Source organism: Saimiri boliviensis, chromosome 1 (genome assembly GCF_048565385.1).
Source record: "Saimiri boliviensis isolate mSaiBol1 chromosome 1, mSaiBol1.pri, whole genome shotgun sequence".
Taxonomy (NCBI): domain Eukaryota; kingdom Metazoa; phylum Chordata; class Mammalia; order Primates; family Cebidae; genus Saimiri; species Saimiri boliviensis.
This window is the reverse complement of record NC_133449.1, coordinates 76,842,777-76,866,755: the sequence shown is the minus strand read 5'-3', so window position 1 is coordinate 76,866,755 and position 23,979 is coordinate 76,842,777. Positions and strand designations below refer to the sequence as shown.

Sequence of the window (23,979 nt, the reverse complement as noted above, 5' to 3'; positions counted from 1 at the left end):
TCTCTGAGAAGTAACAAATCTGAATTCCAAAAATATATCTCCCTTTAAGAGTTTAGAAAATAGATTATGGAGCTGCAAGAAGATTTTTTAAACCTTGATGTTGCCAAGCCAACATAATCTAAAGGAGCAGCAACTTCCTATTGTTTTAGAAGCAACTCTGACCTCCTTTTCTGTTTAAAAAATCTAGGTCTAAAAGTCGTTTTGGTCAAGGGCGTCCTGCATAAAGCACCTTAAAATATAAGTAAAAAGAGAGAAGGCACACTCCTGGAAATCTGAAATTGCTCACTTCTTGAAGATCTTCAGAACAATGACTTCCAAATGTTTTATGTTATTAATCATTCTTTTAATCCACGTCAATCATAAAAAGAAATATATAGTTAGGTTTCATGAAAATCTCATTGTAAATATGAAACTTTTTAAATTTAATTTTCTTTTAGTATGATTCTAGGCTATGTAGAAAACAATTATTTACAAATTCGCATAGTTGAGATTCCCAGTCTGTGTTTTCCTTTATTTATTTGAAAAGGAAGAGGCCTAAACTGTCAAGTGGTTAAATTTTTTTAAGACCTTAAAAGTTAGGGGAATACAACCACCAGTGTTAACCATGCATGTGCACTGATTGTAGTATGTCTTTGGGGCTGTAAATCTTGAGATAGAATTGAGAACTGCAGTTTGTGTGATGAAATTCCCAGTGATGCTAATTTAAGTTTGCATGAATACTAAGGAGTGACAGGTCTCAAGACTGCATTAAATAAAGTTTCAAGGTAAGGTATTTAAGTACTGTATGGGTAGAAAGGTAAGGTTAATTTTTTTCAGCATTATATAATGAAATGTATAATGTTAATCCAACTTTTTTTAAATTTCAGATTTTAATGCTTATCTATTAATCACCTGAGCTGTAATTACTGATTATTACCTCTGTCCTCTATGAAATTAGTGGTATTCTGAATTGGTAAAATAATCATTGATAGTTTTAGGACAGTAAATCATTTCTGTTCTATGAGACACTCACTGTACAGTTCTCAGGTCTCTCAAACCCAACCATATTTCTATAACCATTCAAATAGCTCCTTAAAACAGTTATACTTGTTAGTTCAAGATGTCTTAAATTTGCCAAAAACATTAGATGGGTGAAAAATTACATATATTCAAGAAAAATCCAAATATAATTCCATTTTATAAATCATGTTTAAATTTTTCTAACCAAGCAGAAAGAGTGCTCAGGGAAAATCTGTTCCAAACTATAACCATATAATAAATTATGTGTTTGTAAATTATATGTAGGTCTCTAAAAAACTTTAAGATGTGCTGTTTCCATTTTTTAAGTCTTAATTTGCCTTATAATTGAAATTTCTTCAAATTATTCAGAGAACAGACTTTAATAATGTGTGACAAAATAGCAATTTCCAGTGAAATATTGAAGTGTTACACTCAGTTTACATGTACAGAAATCATTCTTTTTAGTGAGTCTTTTAGTTGATAAATGAAGCTAGATGTTATTTGATATTTGTATGGCTTTGCCAAGGTTTTTGAACTTCTGTTTGAAAATTTTGTTCTGGTTTATATTTGTTTCAATTGTTTGATACTGTGGAAATAGACTTTTATTTTCTAAAGAAAATGTCTTGTAGTATATTACATGTAAGTACTCTGTTAAATACCAGAGGTTTTTTTTTTTTGTTTTGTTTTTGTAGTTTACTGTGTCTTCTCTTAAAAGGATCTGAGTTTGTACGTATGAACAGTGCTGTAACAGTCATGACTAGATAAGGAAAAAATATATGTCCTCTTTAAATTTTTAACTGATGGTAAGAAGACAAACTGCTTCTCCCCTGGGGAGACTGTACCACTGGACTGATTTTTACATATTTTTACAAATTGGATTATCTTCAGAATGTACTTTTTGGCCAGGTGCAGTGGCTCCTGCCTGTAATCCCAGCACTTTGGGAGGCTGAGGCAGGTGGATCACCTGAGGTCAGGAGTTTGAGACCAGCCTGGCCAACATGGTGAAACGCTGTCTCTACTAAAAATACAAAAAAGTTAGCCGGGTATGGTGGTGTATGTCTGTAATCCCAGCTACTCAGGAAGCTGAGGCACGAGAATTGTTTGAAACCAGGCGGTGGAGGTTGCAGTGAGCCGAGATTGTGCCACTGCACTCCTAGCCTAGGCGACTGAGTGAGACTCCATCTCAATTTTTTAAAAAAGTGTTTTTAATTTTGTTAATGTTTGTCTGTAATGCATAGCACAGGTCCCACAAACATTTAAACTCTTAATAGCATTTCTTTTACAAGACACTTTAAAATTTCACTTTATGTTAACTCCGGATTCACATTTCTTTAATTGAAATAAATGTTAATGACAAAAGTTGTTTGCAAAGTCTCTTTATCTGAATTATTCCATCTTCTCAGAAAAAAAAGTCTAGAGTGGCTCTGTATTCTACAGGTTTTCATGGAAAATTATCTCTGCTACAAGGTGAAATATTTAAATTTTAAGATTGTTTTAGGCCTGGCATGGTGGCACCCACCTGTGGTCCCAGCTATTAGGGAGGCTGAGGTGGAAGAGTTGCTTGAGCATGGGAGTTCAAGGCTTCAGTGAGCCATGATCATGCCACTGCACTCCAGCCTGTGCAGCAGAGCAAGACCCTGTCCAAAAAAAAAAAAAAAAAAAAAGATTACTTTAAATGAGGTTATGCTGGTAAAGATTTACCAAACATTTAAGGGAAAAAATACTTCAGAAAAGATGATCTGATAACAATGCTGATTGTACACAATTGCATTTATTTGTTACTTCTTCACTATACTCAGCCAGGTACAGTGAGATGTTCTGGTTGCTTTGGAAGCTGAGGCTGAAGCTCTGTCAAGCTCATCTACTAAAGGCACGTTATAATATAAAAACAAACAAAAAATGTCTTTTGTCTTCAATTCCTGGGATTAATTCTGCAACCAACCTTCAGCTATTCACTGAGCAACTATGTCACACTTACCAGGACTGGGATATCTAGCCAGTTTAATTCTAAGAGGCTAATTCTCCTTCTCTCATTTAAAGCTGATCTATTGGGGAAAATGGTATAAGAATAATAATATTCCACCCTTATAAGATTTTGAGGCCGGGCACGGTGGCTCATGCCTGTAATCCCAGCACTTTGGGAGGCCGAGGTGGGTGGATCACGAGGTCAAGAGTTAGAGACCATCCTGGTCAACATGGTGAAACCCCATCTCTACTAAAAATATAAAAAAATTAGCTGGGCATGGTGGTGCATGCCTGTAATCCCAGCTACTCAGGAGGCTGAGGCAGGAGAATTGCCTGAACCCAGGAGGCAGAGGTTGCGGTGAACCGAGATCACGCCATTGCACTCCAGCCTGGGTAACAAGAGTGAAACTCCGTCTCAAAAAAAAAAAAAAAGATTTTGGGACAATAAATGAGTTAATAGATCTAAAACAATTAGCACAGTACTTTCTGGCCTATAGTAAGCCCTCCATAAATGTTTGCTATTATTGTTGCATTGTTATGTTAATATGTGGAAGGTAGCCTAAATTCTTTGAGAGTTTCATATCCCTTTTCCTGTAACTTGAATTACTAAGACTGTGTATTGTGTGAGTGTGTGTGTATGTATTTAGTGCAAGAAAGGAGGCAACTAATACTTTGGTGGTTTCTATGGCATCTGAAACTTAAAGGAAAATCATACTAAATGTCTTGCCTTATTTAGACAAAGTAAGTGGTATTCGTAGAAAGAGCTAGGTAAGGAATATTGTTTCCTGATATGTGGTAGGGAACTATGCAGTAGGAAGCTATGCTGTTTTCAAAGAGGCTTCAACTGAAAAACAGTAAGTGAAGGCCATAGCAAAGTCTAACAGCAGCTCTCTTTCCAAGATGTATCTTTCCTTGAGAAAATATACCCAGTTTGGTTCTTACTGTTTATGAACACGGCCAGTTCTTAGCAAACTGAAGGTAGTGATGGTCCTAATAGTTGCTATTTGTTGAATGCTTTGGATATGCTGAGGATCATGCTCCTGATATATGTCTTATCTCCTTTAGTCTCACAACCCCCCCCCCCAAATTGGACATTATTCCCATTTTACAGGTGGAAAAGAGCATTCAGAGAGTCAAAGTAAACTACATACCGGGGTTGGAATCTGGGCCTATCAACACATTCCAACACCTTCTTGAAATAGTTTTCCTTTGAAAACTATTTTGTTTTCTCTTAGAGGCCTCCTTCCTCACTGGCAGCTTCTTCAGACTGAAATCAAGTGACTCCAGCCCACTTTCTGTAGTTCCAGACTTGTTTACTCAACTATCTGCTTAACACTGTACTTGGAGCACCAGTAGGTATCTCCAACTTAACATAATCAAAATAGAACTTGTAATATCCCTTCCCATCCCTGCCCCCAAACTCCCTGCATATGCAAGCCCATTATTTTCCAGTTCAGTAAATGGCATAATTGCCTACCCAAGTACACAAGGCAAATATCTAGAGAGTATTCTTTATTATTCTCTTTTCTTCACACCTGACATCCAATTTATCAGCAAGTCCCATACATACTCCACATCCATTTGCTTCTGTCTCTACTATCGGCACCCCCAGTTATTAACATCTTTTGCATGAAGTGCTATAAATGCCTCATAAGTAATTCCCCAGCTTCCATTTCAATCTCTGTATAACTTACTGTGCACAAAGCAATTTTTGTGATTTTTCAGTGTGACTCAGATCACAGCACTCCCATGCTTAACCCTAATAGCATCCTATCAAACCTAGAATAAAATCCAACCTTCAGGTTGGGCATGGTGGCTCACGTCTGTAATCTTAGCACTTTGGGAGGCCAAGGTGGGCAGATCACTTGAGGTCAGGAGTTTGAGACCAGCCTGTTCAACATGGCAAAACCCCATCTCTACTAAAAAATAGAAAAATTAGCCAGACGTGGTGGCAGGTGCTTGTAAGCCCAGCTACTCAGGAGGTTGTGGTAGGAGAATCACTTGAATCCAGGAGGTAAAGGTTGCTATGAGCTGAGATCGTGCCACTGTCTCAAAAGAAAAGAGAAAAAAATCCAACCTTTATAATTGGGTTTGCAAAGTCCTACACAGCCTAGGCCCTGGCTGCCTCTCAGCCTTCATTTTCCCTCTTCCTACATTGGAATGTAGTAAGTTATTCCCCCTTTCTGTTCCTTGATATTAGCTATTCCCATTGTCTAGAAGGCTGTTAAAATTCAAGTTTTAGTTTGGACATCACTTTCTCACAGGAGGCATTTCCCATGTGCTTAGTATAAAATATCCATCCAAGTCACTTTCGTCACATCCTCATAGTTTATTTCTGTGCATTCCTGACATTATTACTCTGATACTTTCCTTCCTTTATTTGTTGTTTTGCAATCTGTATCCCATAATAAAATGTGAACTCCACCAGAGCAGAGACCTGGTCTTCTTGACTACTGCTATGTCCCCAGTGCCTAGAACAGTAATTGGAGCAGCTGGCACCAAAAAATTTTCCTCTGGAGTTCACATTTGTAGGTGGTATCTCCAATATCTGGACCATCCCCAGCCTGGCATCTTTTTAATCTGCACCTGTTGAAGTCTCAGCAGATGGAGGCCTTGTCACAAATACCTTGTCATGGATTCTCGAGATCAGTCTGTCTGTCACCCTAAAGAGAGATAGATTAGATTAGTTTGATGTAGACATTAGTCCAGCTGAAATCTGTGAAATCTGGGCAGCTTCAAGTTCTGAGCAGAATAGAAAGTTAAATAAGCTGACTTGATGGTCACCCTTTTCTCTCAACAGTATATTAAACATGAACACTTGGATAATAAGAAACTACTGCAGCATTTTATGGGGAAGGTGCTTTGAAATTATGAGTATCTCATGAGCTCACCAAAGCGATTATATAATTATTTTTATCCTTATATTTTCCCACCTTTTCCCCACCTTTTTGTCTAAAAGTAATACTATAAACAGAAAAAAAGAATGAAGAATAATGAGCAGAGCCTCAAAGAAGCATGAGACATCATTAAGCTAACATACATCTAATGGAAGTTCCAAAAGGAGAGGAGAGAGAGAAAGGAAGAGAAAAAATATTTAAAGAAATAGGAGCTGAAAACTTTCCAAATCTGGTAACAATTTTACACATCCAAGAAGCTCAGCAAACTCTATGAGGTTAAATGCAAAGAAATCAGAAACACACAGAGTAAAGAAAAAATGCTCAAGGACAAGTAGAAAAGCTTGAAGAAGCAAGAGAAATGCCCTTACTTACAAGAGAACTCCAGTAAGATCAACAGCTGACTTCCCATCAGAAGCAGAGGAGAACATAAGGCAGTGGATAACAGACAAGGCACAGTGGCTCATGCCTATAATCCTGGCACTTTGTGAGGCCAAGGAGGGAGATCTCTTAAGGCTAAGAGTTCAAGACCAGCCTGGCCAACACAAATTTTTTAAATAGCCAGATATAGTGACACAAACCTGTAATCCCAGCTACTTGGGAGGCTTAGGTGGGAGGATCACTTGAGCCCAGGAGTTGGAGACTGCAGTGAGCTATGGTCACACCACTGCATTCCAGCATGGGAGACAGAGGGAAATCCTGTCCCAAAATGAAGAAGGAGGAAAAGGCAGTGGGATAATATATTCAAAGTGCTCAGAGAAAATCTGTCAACCAAGAATCCTACATTCAGCAAAAATTGTCTTTCAAATATGAAGGCAAAATTGAAGAAATTACCAGATAAACAAAAATTGAGATAATTCACTGCTAGCAGACCCACCTTACAAAAAATACTAAAAGAAAGTTATTGAGGTGGCCAAGCACAGTGTCTCATGTCTGCAATCCCAGCACTTTGGGAGGCCACGGCAAGGGATCACCTGAGGTCAGGAGTTCAAGACCAGCCTGGCCAATGTGGTGAAACCGCATCTCTACTAAAAATAGAAAAATAAGCCAAGCCTGGTGGTAGGTGCCTGTATTCCCAGCTATTTGGGAGGCTGAGGCAAGAGAATCACTTGAACCTGGGAGGCAGAGATCACAGTGAGCTGAGATCGTGCCACTGCACTCCAGGCTTCGTGACAACAGCAAAACTCTGTCTCCAAAAAAAAAAAAAAAAAAAAAAGGTATTGAGGCTGAAACAAGTAACTCTAGACAGTAATATACACACAAAAACATTAGTAGAGATGACATGCATATTTCTTCTCAACTAACTTTAAAAAGCAATTCAATATATATATGTAATTTTATTGTCGGGACTATACCAAAGAAATGTAATATATTTGCCAATAACAGCACAAAGGAGGTGGATGGGAGCAAAGCTGTATTGGATTAAGGAAATGACTCCCAATTGTAAGACAGGAACAAAGGCAATGACTCCCAGTGATGACACAGGAACAAATGAACCAGAAATGAGAAATAAATTTTATTCAATAAAAACTACAAATATATATATATATGCTAATGCAACAAAAGCTATAAATATATTTTTTCTTCCATTTTCTCCCCTCAGCTTTTTAAAAAGGTGACAAAGTGAAATAATAATTATAACAATGTATTACTGGGTTTGTAACATATATAGATACGGGTATAACAATACCACAAGAGGAAACAGGGAATGGAGCTATATAGAAATAATGTTTCTATATCTCACTGGAATTTATTATAAATGTGAAGCAGATTCTGATGTTAAGATGCTTATGGTAAGCCCTAGAGCAATAACTGAGGAAATAATTCAAAAATATATAGTCAGGCTGGGCGCGGTGGCTCAAGCCTGTAATCCCAGCACTTTGGGAGGCCGAGGCAGGTGGATCACGAGGTCAAGAGATTGAGACCATCCTGGTCAACATGGTGAAACCCCGTCTCTACTAAAAATACAAAAAATTAGCTGGGCGTGGTGGCGCGTGCCTGTAATCCCAGCTACTCAGGAGGCTGAGGCAGGAGAATTGCCTGAACCCAGGAGGCGGAGGTTGTGGTGAGCCAAGATCGCGCCATTGCACTCCAGCCTAGGTAACAAGAGCGAAACTCTGCCTAAAAAAAAAAAAAAAAAAAAAAAAAAAAATATATATATATATATATATATATATATATATATATAGTAAAAAATTATTTAAAAATTAATATTACATCAGAAAATATTTACTTAATGCAAAAGAAAGTAAAAGAGGAATAAAGGAACAGAAAAGATAGGAAGCGTGAAGAAAGCAAAAAGTAAACTAGCAAAAGTAAATCCAACTATATAAATAATAATATTAAATGTGAATTTGTTATTCAATCAAAAGGCAGAGAATATCCAACTATCGTAGATAAGAAAACAAAATCCCAACTAAATGCAGTGTATGGGAGACAGACTAAATTCAATGATACAAAAGTAAAATGGGCTGGGTGTGGTGGCTCACACCTGTCATCCCAGCATGTTGGGAGGCTGAGGTGGGCAGATCATTTGAGGTCAGGAGTTCAAGACCAGCCTGGCCAACATGGAGAAACCCTGTCACTACTGAAAATACAAAAATTAGCCGGGTGTAGTGGCATGCACCTGTAATCCCAGCTACCTAGGAGGCTAAGGCAGGAGAATTGCTGGAATCCAGGAGGCAGAGGCTGCAGTGAGCCGAGATTATGCTACTGCACTCCAGCCTGGATGAAGAATCTGTCTCAAAAAAAGAAAAAAGTTTCACAATCATCTCAATAGATGCAGAAAAAGCAGTCGACAAGCCCGAAATTTTTTCATGATAGAAACAACAGCATAGTAGGGAACTTCCTGAACTTGATAAAGGACATCTACAAAAAACTCACAGCTAACATTATACTTAATGGTGAAGAAATGGATACTTTCCCACTAAGATCAGATGATAAACAAAACAAAGATGCCCATTCTTGACATTTCTATTCAACATTGTACTGGAGGTCTAGCCATGGCAATTGGGCCAAAAAATGACATAAAATGCATCTAAATTGGAAAAAAAGTGAAACTATCTATTTAGAGATGACATGATCCTGTATACAGGAAAGTCTATAAAATCACTAAAAAAAATTAGAACAGATAATTAAGTTCAGCAATACTAAGGGATACAAGATCAATATGACAAATCAACTTATTTCTATACAATAGCAATAAAATCTAAAATTGAAATTAAGAAAACATAACACCAAAAAATTGAAAGCTTAAGGATTAAATTAACAAAAGAAATGGAAAACATTCTGAAAACATATTCAAATAAAATATTGTTTAAATAAAGATCTAAATAAATGGAAAGACATCCAATGTTCATAAATCAGAAGACTTAATATTGTTAAGATGGGAATATTCCTCATCTTAATCTACAGATTCACCATAGTCTCTAGCATAGAGCCTTGTGAGAGACTCTATTCCTTGTAGACACTAACAAGCTGGCTGGGTGCGGTGGCTCATGCCTGTAATCCCAGCACTTTGGGAGGCTGCAGCAGGCAGATCACTTGAGGTCAGGAGTTCAAGACCAGCCTGGCCAACATGGTGAAACCTTGTTTCTACTAACAGTTAAAAAAATGTTTTTTTAAGATAGAAATTAACAAGCTGATTCTAAAATTTATGTGAAAACTCAAGGGACTCAGAACAGCCAAAACAATTTTGGAAAACAGTAAAGTTAGAAGATTTATGCTTTCCTGTTTCCAATCTTACTACAAGGCTACAATAATCAAGATAGTGCAGTACTGGCATAAGGACAGGCATACAGATCAATGGAACAGAATTGGGAGTCCAGAACTAAACCCACATTTCTATAGTCAACTGATTTTCATCAAGGGTGAAAAATAATCCTCTTTTCTACAAGTGGCACTAGGATAGCTAGACAAGTGAAAGCAAAAGAATCAAATTGGATCCTTACCTCACACCATATGCACAAATTGACCCAAAATGGATTAAAGACCTAAATGTAAGAGTCAAAACTGTAAAACTCTTATAAGAAAGCCCAGGGGTAAATATTTATGACCTTGGTTTTGGCCATGGATTCTTAGATATGACACTAAAAGCACAAGCAACAAGCAAAAAAATAAATTTGACACCAAAATTAAAAATTTTGTGCTTCAAAGAACATTATCAAGAAAGTGAAAAGACAGCCTACAAAATGAGAGAAAATGTTTACAAAGTATGTATCTGATAAGGAAACTTGTATCCAGAATATATAAAGAATGCTCACAACTCAACATTTAAAAGAAAAATAACCCAGTTTTTAAAATGGTGAAAATTTGAATAGACATTTTTCCAAAGAAGATATACAAATGGCCAATAAGTGCGTAAAAAGTTGCTCTACATCATTGGCCATCAGGGAAATGCAAATCAAAACTACAGTGAGATAGAATGCACTTTAACATGCAGTAGAATGGCTATGAGCAAAAAGCTACATAACAACAAATGTTGCCAAGGATGTGGAGAAATTGGAACCCTCTGCGCTGCTGATGGGAATAGAAAATGATGCAGCCACTTTGGAAAGCCATCTGTCAGTTCTTCAAAAAGTTACCACATGGCCCAGCTATATGCTCAAAAGAATTAAAAACAGGTATTCAAACCAATGCTTGTACACGAATGTTCAGAGCAACACTATTCATGATAGCCAAAATGTGGAAACAACCCAAATATCTATTGACTGATAAACAGAGAAACAAAATGTGGTATATTTAGACAATGGAATATAAATCAGTCACAAAAAGGAATGAAGTGCTGGTACATGCTACAATATGGATGAACCTTGTAAATATTTTGCTAAGTGAAAGAAGCCAGACACAAAAGATCACATGCCAGGGCTGGGCGCGGTGGCTCAAGCCTGTAATCCCAGCACTTTGGGAGGCCGAGGTGGGTGGATCACGAGGTCAAGAGATCGAGACCATCCTGCTCAACATGGTGAAACCCCGTCTCTACTAAAAATACAAAAAATTAGCTGGGCATGGTGGCACGTGCCTGTAATCCCAGCTACTCAGGAGGCTGAGGCAGGAGAATTGCCTGAACCCAGGAGGCGGAGGTTGCAGTGAGCCGAGATCGCGCCATTGCACTCCAGCCTGGGTAACAAGAGCAAAACTCCGTCTCAAAAAAAAAAAAAAAAAAAAAAAAAGATCACATGCTGCATGACTCTATTTATATAAAATATCCAGAATGGATAAATGCATAGCAACAGAAAGCAAATTATAAATTGTTAGGTACTGGCCAGGCGTGATGGTTCACGCCTGTAATCCCAGCACTTTGGGAGGCCAAGGCGGGTGAATCATTTGAGATTGGGAGTTCAAGACCAGCTGGCCAACATGGTGAAACCCTATCTCTACTAAAAATACAAAAATTAGCTAGGTGTGATGGCGCATTTCTGTAATCCCAGCTACTTAGGAGGCTGAGGCATGAGAACTGCCTGAACCTAGGAGGTGGAGGTTACAGTGAGCTGAGAACACACCACTGCACTGCACTCCAGCTTGGGCAACAGAGCAACACTCTGTCTCAAAAAAACCCAAAAATTGCTAGGGACTGGAGAGAAAAAAATGTGACTGCTTAATGGACATGGGGTTTTCGTTTGAGGTAATGAAAATGTTTTGGAGCTTCATGGAGGTAGTGGTTGCACAACATTGTGAATGCACTAAATGTAATGAAATTATGCACTTTTGTTAATTTTGTTATGTGAATTTCACTTTCAATAAAAATGAAGGCTGGGCACAGTGGCTCATGCCTATAATCCCAACACTTTTGGAGGCCAAGGAAGGAGTTGGCCTTGAGCCCAGGAGTTCAAGACCAGCTTGGGCAACATAGCTTGAGCCCAGGAGTTCAAGACCAGCTTGGGCAACATAGCTTGAGCCCAGGAGTTCAAGACCAGCTTGGGCAACATAGCAAGACACTGTCTCTACAAAAAAACTTAATAAAAATTTCAAAAATGAATGAAGTAGATATGTGCTACAACATGGATAAACCTTGAAAACATGCTATGTGAAAGAAGACAATCACAAAAAGTCACATATGATTTCATTTTTATGAAATGTCCAGAATGGGCAAATACATAGAGACAGACAATATTAGTGGTTGCTTAGGGAAGGAGAGGAGAATGATATGGTCACCTGGGATGATAACTAAAGGTTACTGAGTTTCTCTTTGAGGTGATGAAATTGTTCAAAACTGATTGTAGTAATGGTTGCATAACTCTGACAGTCTACTTAAAACCACTGGATTGTACCATTTAAATGAGTGAATTGTATGATATGTGGAGTATTGTGCAATAAAACTGTTTCCAAAAAGCCAATATTGCATTAAATTGCATTTGAGAAATGGAAATATAACCCATAATCTCACCAATTTATCCTAACAGCTCCATCATCTTGTTTAATTTCTTCTTGTGTTTGTCCGTGTGTGTATATCCATCACGCACAGGGCAGTGTTATTATCTCCTTTTTTACAGACAGACAAACTGAGACCCAGAGACGGCACCATGTCTAAGAGCAACAGAAAAAGTGGTTTGAGCAGTGTGCTCTTGATGACAGTGTTGCTGTGTTAAACAAATCAATACCTGAAAGGACTTGGAATACTGCCTGACACATAGTAAGTCCTCAAAAATGTTAGCTATTATTAGTAGACTACGTGAAGGACTTTTAGAAATAACTGTATTGTGCTTATTCCCGTTTCTGGCTTGGCTCATGTTATTCCCCTACCTAGATGGTTGCCTTTTGTTTGCTGCCTATTGAAATTTTTTCCTTGCTCAATGCCCTGCTCAAATCTCACATCCTTCATGAAGCTGCTCACCTCTTCTTTCTGTGTGGTATTGTGCTCACAACATTGGCACCCTTTAGCAATCTAATGTTCTCATTGCTTTGTTGTTATTGGTCTTGACTCCATAATCAGCTCTTCTGTTCTATTAGAAATATTTTGTTGGCTGGGAGTGGTGGCTCACACCTGTAATCCCAGCACTTTGGGAGGCCAAGGAGGTGGGCCAATCACCTGAGGTTTGGAGTTCAAAACCAGCCTGGCCAACATGGTGAAACCCCATCTCTACTAAAAATACAAGAATTAGCCAAGTGTGGTGGTGCGCACCTGTAATCCCAGCTATTTGGGAAGCTGAGGCACGAAAATCTCTTGAACCTGGGAGGCAGAGCTTGCAGACTTTAGTTGATTTTGAGTGGCAGATATAACTGTTGATTTTGAATAGCAGATATATCACTACACTTTTATGTGGTTAATATATTTTCCCAAATTTAAAATAACAAAATAAGAAATGTAGGTAACTAATGTAGGTAACTGTCAGTATTAGTTTATGTCACAAATACTTGAAGGGATGTCCCAAGTGTATTCATTTTTAGCCATAAATAGTCATATAATACCATGAGTATATGTAGTTATATACATATACTCATATGTAGCTGACTCTTCCCAGTAAGTAATAGAACTGACTACTGTTTTTTTGTTTTGTTTTGTTTTGTTTTGTTTTGTTTTGAGTTTCTCTCTTCTTGCCCAGGCTAAAGTACAATGGCACAATCTCGGCCCACCGCAACTTCCACCTACCAGGTTCAAGTGATTCTCCTGCCTCAGCCTCCCAAGTAGCTGGGATTACAGGCATGAGCCACCGCACCTGGCTAATTTTGTATTTTATGTTTTGTTTTGTTTTGTTTTTAGTAGAGACGGGGTTTCTCCATGTTTGTCAGGCTGGTCTCAAACTTTCAACCTCCCCAAAGGGATGAGATTACAGGCCTGAGCCGTCACACCTGGCCAGAACTGAGTACTTTTAAATGACATCTAGTTTTGTCCAATGAATAAGAGTTAATTTCTCTCTGACAGTGGCTCTGGAGTTGGTCTGGTGACAGTATTTTTTAGAGGTCATCAGGTGACTCTGTTGTTTAGATAGGTTGAAAAACATACTGTTATGTGACATATGGTAATCGTTAAAAGACCAACACTAGACCACAGCTAGAAATGTGTTCAGGAACTTTAAAAAAAAAGTTAGGAAAGCATAGACTCAGGATGGTACCATGAGGTGGCGATAAAAGTGCAAGGAAACCACATTAAGCTTTAAATTTAGCCTGTCTTAGTGCATGTGTATATCATTTGCAGAAAGAAACAGAATACTGGGAAATAGTTGGTAAGATAAATTATAGCTAAAATACATAGGGAATTACAGAAAGCAAATATAAAAAAAGGAAAGAAAGCAGAAAAAGAACAAAGAAAACCACTTAGAAGATGAAGTTTAAATTTGATGCTCTTCAGTGCCAGAATTGCATGTTTTCAGAGTCATGCTTTTGTATATTAACAACATAGATTCTATAAGCGTTTAGAAGTCTCTTATAGTTCTGAAAATTGAGAAAGGAAAAAACTTTAAAGAGTCTAAACAAATCAAGACTGGGCGCATTGGCTCACACCTGTAATTTCAGCACTTTGGGAAGCCAAGGTGGGCAGATCACCTGAGGTCAGGAGTTCAAGACTAGCCTGGCTAACATGGCGAAATCCCATCCCTACTAAAACTACAAAAATTAGCCAGGCATGGTGATGGGTGCCTGTAATCCCAGCTACTTGGGAGGCTGAGGCAGGAGAATTGCTTGAACCCAGGAGACAGAGGTTGCAGTGAGCCAAGATTGCACCACTGCACTCCAATGTGGGCAATAAAGTGAGACCCTGTCTCAAAAAAAAAAAAAAAAAATTACCTGGGCATGGTGGTGCACGCCTGTAGCCCCAGCTACTTGGGAGATTGAGGCAGGAGAATCGCTTGAACCTGGGAGGCGGAGGTTGCAGTGAGCCAAGATTGCACCACTGCACTCCAGCCTGGGTGACAGAGTGAGACTCTGTCTCAAAAAAAAAAAGAAAAGAGAATCTAAACAAATCAATATAAGTGATGGCAGCAAATTGATGCAAACTCTTAAAGAACAGTGAGGCTCACATCTGTAATCCCAACACTTTGGGAGACCAAGGCAGGAGGATTGCTTGAGAATGTGAGACAAGCCTAGGAAACATAGTGAGACCCTGTTTCTACAAAAAAAAAAAAAAAAAAAAAAAAAAATTAGCCAGACATACTGGTGCATGCCTGTAGTCCCAGCTACTCAGGAGGCTGAGGTGGGAGGCTCACTTAAGCCCAGGAGATCAAGGCTGTAGGGAGTGATAATCATGTCACTGTACTCCAATCTGGGCAACAGAATGAGACCCTATCTAAAAAAAAATAATAATAATGAAATGTTTCTCCTTTCAGTAAATATTTTTAACTCGGCAAAACAGCATCTTCTAAATATGTAAATTAAGGAGTAGAATATGTAGGCTGCTAAACTCTGCACAATGTCTTTACCATAGTTATCTGAAGAACTGCAACCCTTTTTCTTCCTATCCAGGTGAGGCAGACACACAAAGATATGGAAAAACATTGGACAGATTTACACCAATATATTAATTAAGGTAATTTCAGAGATGGAGCAGGAGAGGAAGACTTATAGATGTTTTTATTTTCTTTTTGCTTGCTTGTATTTTCTTTTTAATTATTATTCAGTATTTCAAGTAGACAAAAAAGTACAGAGGATAATACAGCAAATATACAGGTGCTCAACACCCAGTATTTTTACATGTAGCATTTGATGTTTTGAAATAAGACATAAAACATTCCAAATACCCTATCACTGAGGATCTTGCATCCTCCTCTTCTTTTCCCAGAAGCAAACATTTCTCTGAATTCGATGTTTATTATGCCCATGCATATTGTTATATTTTACTACATATTTTATATAGCTACAGCATAATATGCTATGTAAACTTTATGTAATGACCTCATACAATACATATCCTCATGCAATTTTTTAGACTGTGTGTTTGAGAATTATATATTTTGATTCAGGTAGCTTACCTTTATTTTAGCTACTCAATAGTAATCTATTCTATTAATCTACTAAAAGATATTTCTTGTCAATGGACATTGAAGTTATTTTCATTTTTTTTCTTAAAATAATGTAGCAAAAACTTTCACTCATTTTTCTTGTGCCTCTATGGTTATGTACATTGTCAACTTGACGAAACATTTGCAGAAAAGTTTTCTCCAGAGTTGTACCAGCTTAGGCTCACAAGCAGCATGTGAAAGTCCCTGTTGTTCTGTTTCTTCACCAAAAACTGGGGTTATATCAATTGGGATAACTAAATTATGCTACAGTAACACAATCATAAAAATCTCAGTGTCTTAATTCAAAGGTCTATTTCTTCTTCATGAAGGTCTGTTATTAGTTACTCAGAGACCAGGGCTGATGGAGCTTCCATCCTGACATTTGCTTCTATGAGATAGGGAAAAAGAACTGACTAAAAGGCTCAAATTTGGCTCTTCACAATTTTTGCACGCAAGTGACTATATCAATTCTGCTCACAATTAATTGGTTCACACTTGTTTTAACAAGTCTTATGACCACATCTAACTTCAAAGAGTTCCCACTCCTACCTTTAGGATCTGAATGTCTGTGAATGATGACTGCAGGTACTGATAAACTTTACTTTTTCTAGTGCAGCGAGTATGAAATACTCTTTATTTTTATTTGTATGTCCTGATTTTGTAGAGACAAGGTTTTGCAATGTTGTCCAGGCCAGTCTCAAACTCCTGGGCTCAAGTGATCAGCTCACCTCAGCCATTCAAAGTGTTGTGATTACAGGTGTGAGCCACCACACCTAGCCCTTTTGCCCATTTTTATGTTGGATTTTTAGTGCCTTCTCATCCATTTCTAAGGGTTCTTTATTTAGCAGGGGTACTAGCTTTTTGCCTGATATGAATAACAAATAATTTCCTATTTTTCATTTGCATTTTTTTACTTGGTGAATTATGTCTTTTGGGCATTCTGAAAGGTTTTTGAAATTTTTTAGCTACTCAAATTTACCAATCTAATCTTCCACGACTTTACATTTGAGTCATATTTAGAAAGACCTTTCACACTTAAAGCTATAAAGAAATGCATATTTTCTTCTAAACTTGCATGGTTTTATCTTCCCATTTAAATATCTGATCCATTTGAAAGTTTCCACATGGTATAATGTGTGAAGTAGGCATCCACCTTTTTTTTTTTTCTTTTTGATTGCTATCCAATTTCTGGATAGCACACTTATTGAATACTATTTTTTCTTTCACTAGTTTGAAATGCTGCATTTATTACATACTAAATTCTGGTTTAAAGTAATGCTAACTGCAAAAATGATTCCAACACAATAGAAGTTTATCTCTCATTTGAATGAAATCCAAATATGTGTGCCTGATTGGCAGGTAGCTTTCTCAATTGGTAATCCAATGCTCTTTTCATGTTCTGGTTTCACTCTCTTCAAAACAGTAGCCATGGTTATCTATCTCAAGTCAGGGGACAGAGAGAGCAGGGTGTTGCTTGTGAGGCACTTTTGTGGGACAGGCTGGTAGTGGCATACATCACTTTTGCCCACATTCAGTTGCCTGAATTCACTCACGTGGCCATACCTTCTACTATTTCCCCATTAAGGAGACTTTTCTTTATTTTACTTATTTTTTGAAACAAAGGGCCTCACTCTTTCACACAGGCTAAAATACAGTGGTGTAATCTCAGCTTACTACAGCCTCTGCATCTTAGGCTCAATAGCTATTTTACCATCTGAGCCTTCCCAGTAGCTGGGACCACAGGCACATGCTACCACACCTAACTAATTTTGGCATTTTTTTGTAGAGATGGAGTTTCGCCATGTTGCCGAGGCTGGTCTCTATCTTCTGAGCTTAAGCAGTCTGCCCACTTTAGCCTCCCAAAGTGCTGGGATTGTAGGCATAAGCCACTGCACCCACCTAAGGAGCCTTTTAATTTCAAATTAGTATTCTCTATTGTCTTCTCTTTTTCTTAATCAATTTTTTCCAAGGTTAATATATTTTAAGGTTTTTCATATAACCGACTTTTTAAAAAAGTCCTGTTAAGGCCAGGCGAGGTGGCTCACACCTGTAATCCCAGCATTTTGGAAGGCCGAGGTGGGTGGATCACTTGAGGTCAAGGGTTCAAGACCAGCCTGGCCAACAGGGCAACACCCCATCTCTACTAAAAATACAACACTTAGGTGGGGGTTGTGGCGGGTGACTGTAATCCCAGCTACTGGGGAGGCGAGGTAAAAGAATCACTTGAACTGGGAGGCAGAAGTTGCAGTGGGCCAAGATTGCACCATTGCATTCCAGCTTGGATGACAACAGTGTAACTCCATCTCAAAAAAAAAAAAAAAAAGTCTTGTTAATGAAGAGGTTTAAAATTATGGTTGACTTCCCCTCACCCATCAAAATGTTTGGAGACCAATTAATGACCTTTATGAAATTCATGAAGCTAGTTACAAACCACTTCTGCTAACATTAAAAAAAAAAAAAAAAAGACATTTTTCTCATTACTAGCTCATGACACTTCCTTAAATTTAGTCCAGAGGGCAGTTTTTAAAAGCCCTGCTGCTAAAACTATGTGGCCGTTTGTAAATACATGTTTTGTCCCAAACTTGCAAACCAAGCTATTTACAAAAGATACTTGCTAAAGTTCAGCTAGCCATTAAGCTGAAAGACATTTCTCCTTTTTCTACTTAAAAAAATGTATGGACTGTAAAATCCTTTAACATTTCACTAACTTATGTAATATATGACAATGTGAACCTCATATTGTTATATATACAACTATGCATTACTCAGAAGTCAGAGGGCTTAGACAGAGGTAAATTTAACTGGACTGACCATCTCCTATGATACTTAATGCTACAGTAAGAAGCCTTTACTTACAGACTAATCACCAGTGTGAACATCTCATTGTCATTTCCTGTTAAACTACAATTCTATCTGTTGTATTTTTGTTTCTTATTTCATTTATGTTTGCTTTTTACTTAATCATATAGAACACTAGTCTTTGTTCATGGATAGGGTAAATCAATATTATAAAGTTGTTCATTTTCCCCAACGAATATACAAATTTATGTAATCCCAATACAAATATCTTTTATTCTAGAACTAGATCAGGTGATTATAAAGTTCACATGGAAAAATAAATATGAAAGAAGAGCTAGGAAAATCTTGTAAAAGAAAATGCAATTTGGTTCAGAGGGACAGACTAGTCCCACCAGATACAAGAGTATACTATAAAGGCTCCGCAATAAAAACAAAGTATGTTGACAAATCATTGTAACATAATAGAAAGACTAGAAATAGGCTCAAAAAAAAAAAAAAAAAAAGAAGTTTAATACAAAGCAAAAGTGGGATCACAAATTACTAGAGGAGACAGGCTTTTTAACAAATAGCATTGAGACAAGTGAATATTTTGAAATATACAGATTTGAATTATACTTGGCACCATATATGAGGATAAAATCCACATGAGAGCTATATGTAAAGAATTAAATCATAAAAGTACTAGAAGAAAATATTTATGAATTCCTTTATAAGCAAGGAGTGGGAGAAAGAAATAAGAGGAAAGATTGATAACCTTAACTACTTAAAAAAAAACTTCTTCATGGCAAAAAGAAAATCAAAGAAGAGATGACAAATGAGAGAAAATATTGCAAGGCTAATATACAAGTTCTTTAAAAATCAGGATGAAAAAGACAAAAATATACAAACCTATTATGAAAAAGAACAAACGACATGAACAGACTGTCCACAGAAAAAGACATATGAATGGCCCTTAAATGAAATGCTCAATATGTTCATTATGAGAGAAATGCAAATTAAAACTATGCTGAAATACCAATTCCCATCTATCATGTTGGCAAAAATCTAAAAGTATAAAATGGTACTATCCCAAGGAATGGAATTTGGCAATGTCTAGCAAATGCTCATATATATTTATCTTTTGGCCCAGTAATGCCACTTCTAGGAATTTACTGTGAACATACAACTTGACAAATATAAAACAATACAAGCATAAGATTACTCATCATAGAATTATTTATACACAATAGCAATAATGTGGAAACAACTCAAATGTCTGTCAGCAAGAGACTGGGTTGCATAATAGGACATCAGCACATTGGAGTATCAAACAGCTATTAAAAACACAAGGACAGGCGCAGTGGCCCACTCCTGTCATCCCAGCACTTTGGGAAGCTGAGGTGGGAGGATGACTTGAGCCCAGGAGTTCAAGACCAGCCTGGGCAACATAGTGAAACCTCATCTCTACAAAAAATAAAATTACCCAGGTATGGTGGCACGCGCTATGGTCCTAGCTACTTGGGAGGACTGCTTGAACCTAGGAGGTCAAGACTGCCGTGAGGTGAGATCATGCCACTGCACTCAAACCTGGGTGACAGAACGAGATCCTGTCTCAAAGAAAAGAACAAGGACAATGACAATTTCTGTGAATTGATATGGAAAGAAAGAACTAAATAGAGAAGATACTTTTGTACAAGAAATGAAAAGAATCTAATAGATTCTCTTTAACAATACCATATATTTACTATTTATTTCAGTTAACGGTATGTCCATATTAGTCCAAAAACAAATAGATGTATTTATTTTTGCAAAAAGCAACAGAGATATACCACAAATAATGAAATAGGTTATCTCTGGGGGACAGAGGAAGGAATAGGTGGAAGGGATAGAGCGGAGGAAGTTACGCTTTCCTAAGCATACCTTTTTACATAGTTTTGACTTATAAAAAAAACTTTTAACTTTGGAATTATAGATTCAGACCAGGTGTGGTGCCTCATGCCTGTGATCCCAGCACCTTGGGAGGCCAAGGTGGTCAGATCGCTTGAACTCAGGAGTTCGAGACCAGCCTAGGCAACATGGCAAAATCCCGACTCTACAAAAAATACAAAAATTAACCAGGTGTGGTGTGTGTGTCCATAGTCTCAGCTACTTGGGGGACTGAGGTGAGAGGATCCCTTGAGACAGGGAGGTTGGCTGCAATGAGCAGAGATCACACCACTGCACTCCAGCCTGGGCAACAGAGTAAAACCTTGTCCCAAAACAAACAACAATAAAAAAAAATGTGACTTGCAAAATAAAGCATTGGAGTTACTACTCTCTTAATACAAATGCTTTGAATTGTGTCTCTGCTTGTCACATCTGGTCTGTTTTTTTTTTTTTTTTTGAGACGGAGTTTCGCTCTTGTTACCCAGGCTGGAGTGCAATGGCGTGATCTCGGCTCACCGCAACCTCCGCCTCCTGGGTTCAGGCAATTCTCCTGCCTCAGCCTCCTGAGTAGCTGGGATTATAGGCACGCGCCACCACGCCCAGCTGATTTTTTGTATTTTTAGTAGAGACGGGGTTTCACCATGTTGACCAGGTTGGTCTCGATCTCTCGACCTCGTGATCCACCCGCCTCGGCCTCCCAAAGTGCTGGGATTACAGGCTTGAGCCACCGCGCCCGGCCACATCTGGTCTGTTTTATACGGTGGGGCAATGTGCCATTGTTAGACAGGGAGGAGGAGATGTATGTCTTTTAGAAAAAGGATGACTGTAAAAACAAAATGAGAAAAGAGAAGCTGTGCCCACAACACTAACATGCTTTTAGGCAAGTCAATTTTAGGAAAGAGTTTATATGAAACTGAAGATCTGGGAATTGATCCCTTAAGAAGAAAGTCTGTGTACCCTTTGAAGGCCACTGGTATACACATGTTTTTTTGCCTGCTCCTTTTTATTCTTACAACCTACTCTAATTGCACCTCTGTCTCCACAGCTCCATTGAACATACTTTTACAAAGGCCATCAATGACACACACACATTGCTAAACACAAAAAAATCATGAGCAAGTAGTTACAAGCTTCAAGACAGAGAGAAAAAGAAATTCTAATATAGAAATTTTACCCAAAGTTTCATTTTTTAATCAATATTAGTAATAAAGACCAAGACACATGGGCCAGGCATGGTGGTTCACACATGTAATCCTAGCAATTTGGGAGGCCAAGGTGGGTGGATCACCTGAAGTCAGGAGTTTGAGACTAGCCTGGCCAACATGGCAAAACCCCATCTCTGATTCAAATACAAAAATTAACTAAGCTTGGTGGTGCACACCTGTAGTCCCAGCTATTTGGGAGGCTGAGACGGGAGAATCACTTGAACCTGGGAGGCAGAGGTTGAGGTGAGCCAAGATTGTGCCACTGCACTCCAGCCTGGGTGACAGACTGAGACTCTGTCTCAAAAAAAAAAAAAAAAAAAAAAAAAAAAGATGTAAGACATGGAGTACATTAGTTTGGGGACAGATCTCCTGATCTAGCTGGCTCCAACCAGGAGTGGGATAGCTGTGCAAGGTTGCATTCAGGCAAACCTGGCTGGTCCATTTTCTGAACTAGCCAGTCCACTAAGAATTTAGATGAAGCATTTCATCAGGTATGGGCATGTCAATAAAGAGTCAACTCTGTAAAATGTTTGAGGAGATTTATTCTGAGCCGAATAGTGACCATGGCCCATGACTCAAGAGGTCCTGAACATGTGCCCAAGGTGGTTGGGGCACAGCTTGGTTTTATGCATTTTAGGGATGCATGAGACATCAATGAAATATATTTAAGAAATACATTGGTTTGGTTCAGAAAGGTGGGGCAACTCAAAGCAGGGACTTCCAGGCTATAGGTAAATTTAAACATTTTCTGATTGATGATTGAGATGACAATTGTCTAAAGACCTGGGATCAATAGAAAGGAAATTTTCAGGTTAAGATAAAAGATTATGGAGACCCAAAGTTCTTTTGAAGTCTTATAGAGGCTGCTTTAGAGATGACAGAAGACAAATGTTTCCTATTCAGACCTTTAAAAAGATGCTAGACTCTCAGTCTCTTCAGGAGAGTTAGATGCATATTTTCCCCCACAAAGGACAGCTTTGCAGGACCATTTGAAAATAGCAAAGAAACATGTTGGGGTACATATATATATATATAGTTTTTCTTGAGACAATCTTGCTCTGTCACCAGGGTGGAGTGCAGTGGTGCGATCTCGACTCACTACAACCTCCCGGGTTCAAGCGATTCTCCTGCCTCAGCCGCCCGAGTAGCTGGGACTATAAGCACGTGTCACCATGCCCAGCTAATTTTTGTATTTTTAGTAGAGACGGGGTTTCACCATGTTGGCCAGGATGGTCTCGATCTCTTGACCTCATGATCCACCTGCCTGGGCCTCCCAAAGTGCTGGGATTACAGGTGTGTGGCACAGTACCTGGCCTGGGGCAGAATATTTTGACTTTCTTGTCACATAATATTATGCCAGAATCAGCTTGGAAAGCAAGTCACCATATACAGTATAGGGTTAAAACGCATCTGAAGAGAATTTATGGTTTGTAGGGCTGACTCCCCAGACCCCTTGCGAATGTGGGCAAGATAAAAAAAAAAAAAATTAAAGCTTAGTCCTCAGGCAGCTTCTGAAATGGTGGAAAAACTGTGAGTTTGGAGGAAACATTTGGATCAGCCATTGTTCTTAAGAGGTACTATCTGACATTTCAACCTATTATAAAGAGGGAAATTTAAAGTATTAATGTGTTGGTAGGACCTGGTTTTTTTTTTTTTTTAAATACACATGCCCCTAAAGAAACTTCTCTCGCAGGCCACACTATAACCGGATAGACACACAAGATGTTTTGGACGGAGAGTGGTGGAGCCAAGATTGCAGCTCCTGTTTGAGTCCTCAGGGATCCAGAGCCTTTTCTCCGGTGTTCAGCTTGAAAACCTTGGGCAACTTCTGGAGATTTCAACGTCTCACAAAGTGCAGAAATGTGACTGACACAGCATCCTTTCCGGAATTGATAGTGTCTTTCTGTAAGGGTTGATTCTCCATCCCATCAATCAAATTGGGAAAGCCAGAGCATCTTTTTCTTCAAGAATGACAGGTGGTTTCTCCCAGGCTTTTCTGCTCCTGTGCCTTTCTCTCCAACGCAGCCTATGGAATATTAAAAAAAATGTGGATTATTAACCCCTGACCACGCTTGAAAGTCCTTTGTAAGCAACTTCCTCCTCAATATAAAATATTAATGTAATGTCATTTTTAATTTTTTTTCCTTCCCCGCCGTCCCGCCCCTAACATTAATTTTTAGAGCTCTGTTTAGACACCGTTTGGAGAGGGACAGGAGCTGAAATGCGGCGTTTTTTCTTTAAGGGCCACAGGAAGACGCCTTGTGTCTGTTGTACTGGCAT

General features: G+C 38.4%; 1 protein-coding gene across 6 annotated transcripts in view; it reads left to right on the top strand.

The window, feature by feature from the left end:
• The window catches only part of SANBR (SANT and BTB domain regulator of CSR), an 87,400-nt gene extending 63,776 nt beyond the window's left edge, over positions 1 to 23,624 (top strand). For 4 of the 6 annotated variants that reach the window (XM_074399491.1, XM_039463357.2, XM_039463359.2 and 1 more), the window contains one exon: positions 188 to 2,358. In XM_074399491.1, the coding sequence (XP_074255592.1) occupies positions 188 to 224 (37 nt within the window). In that variant the 3' untranslated portion in view covers positions 225 to 2,358. Of the gene's footprint in view, positions 1 to 187; positions 2,359 to 12,349; positions 12,490 to 15,254; positions 15,698 to 23,392 lie in introns of those variants that run through there. The other 2 variants (XR_005577717.2, XR_012517720.1) reach the window with 2 other exon arrangements.
• Positions 23,625 to 23,979: the final 355 nt, after the last annotated feature.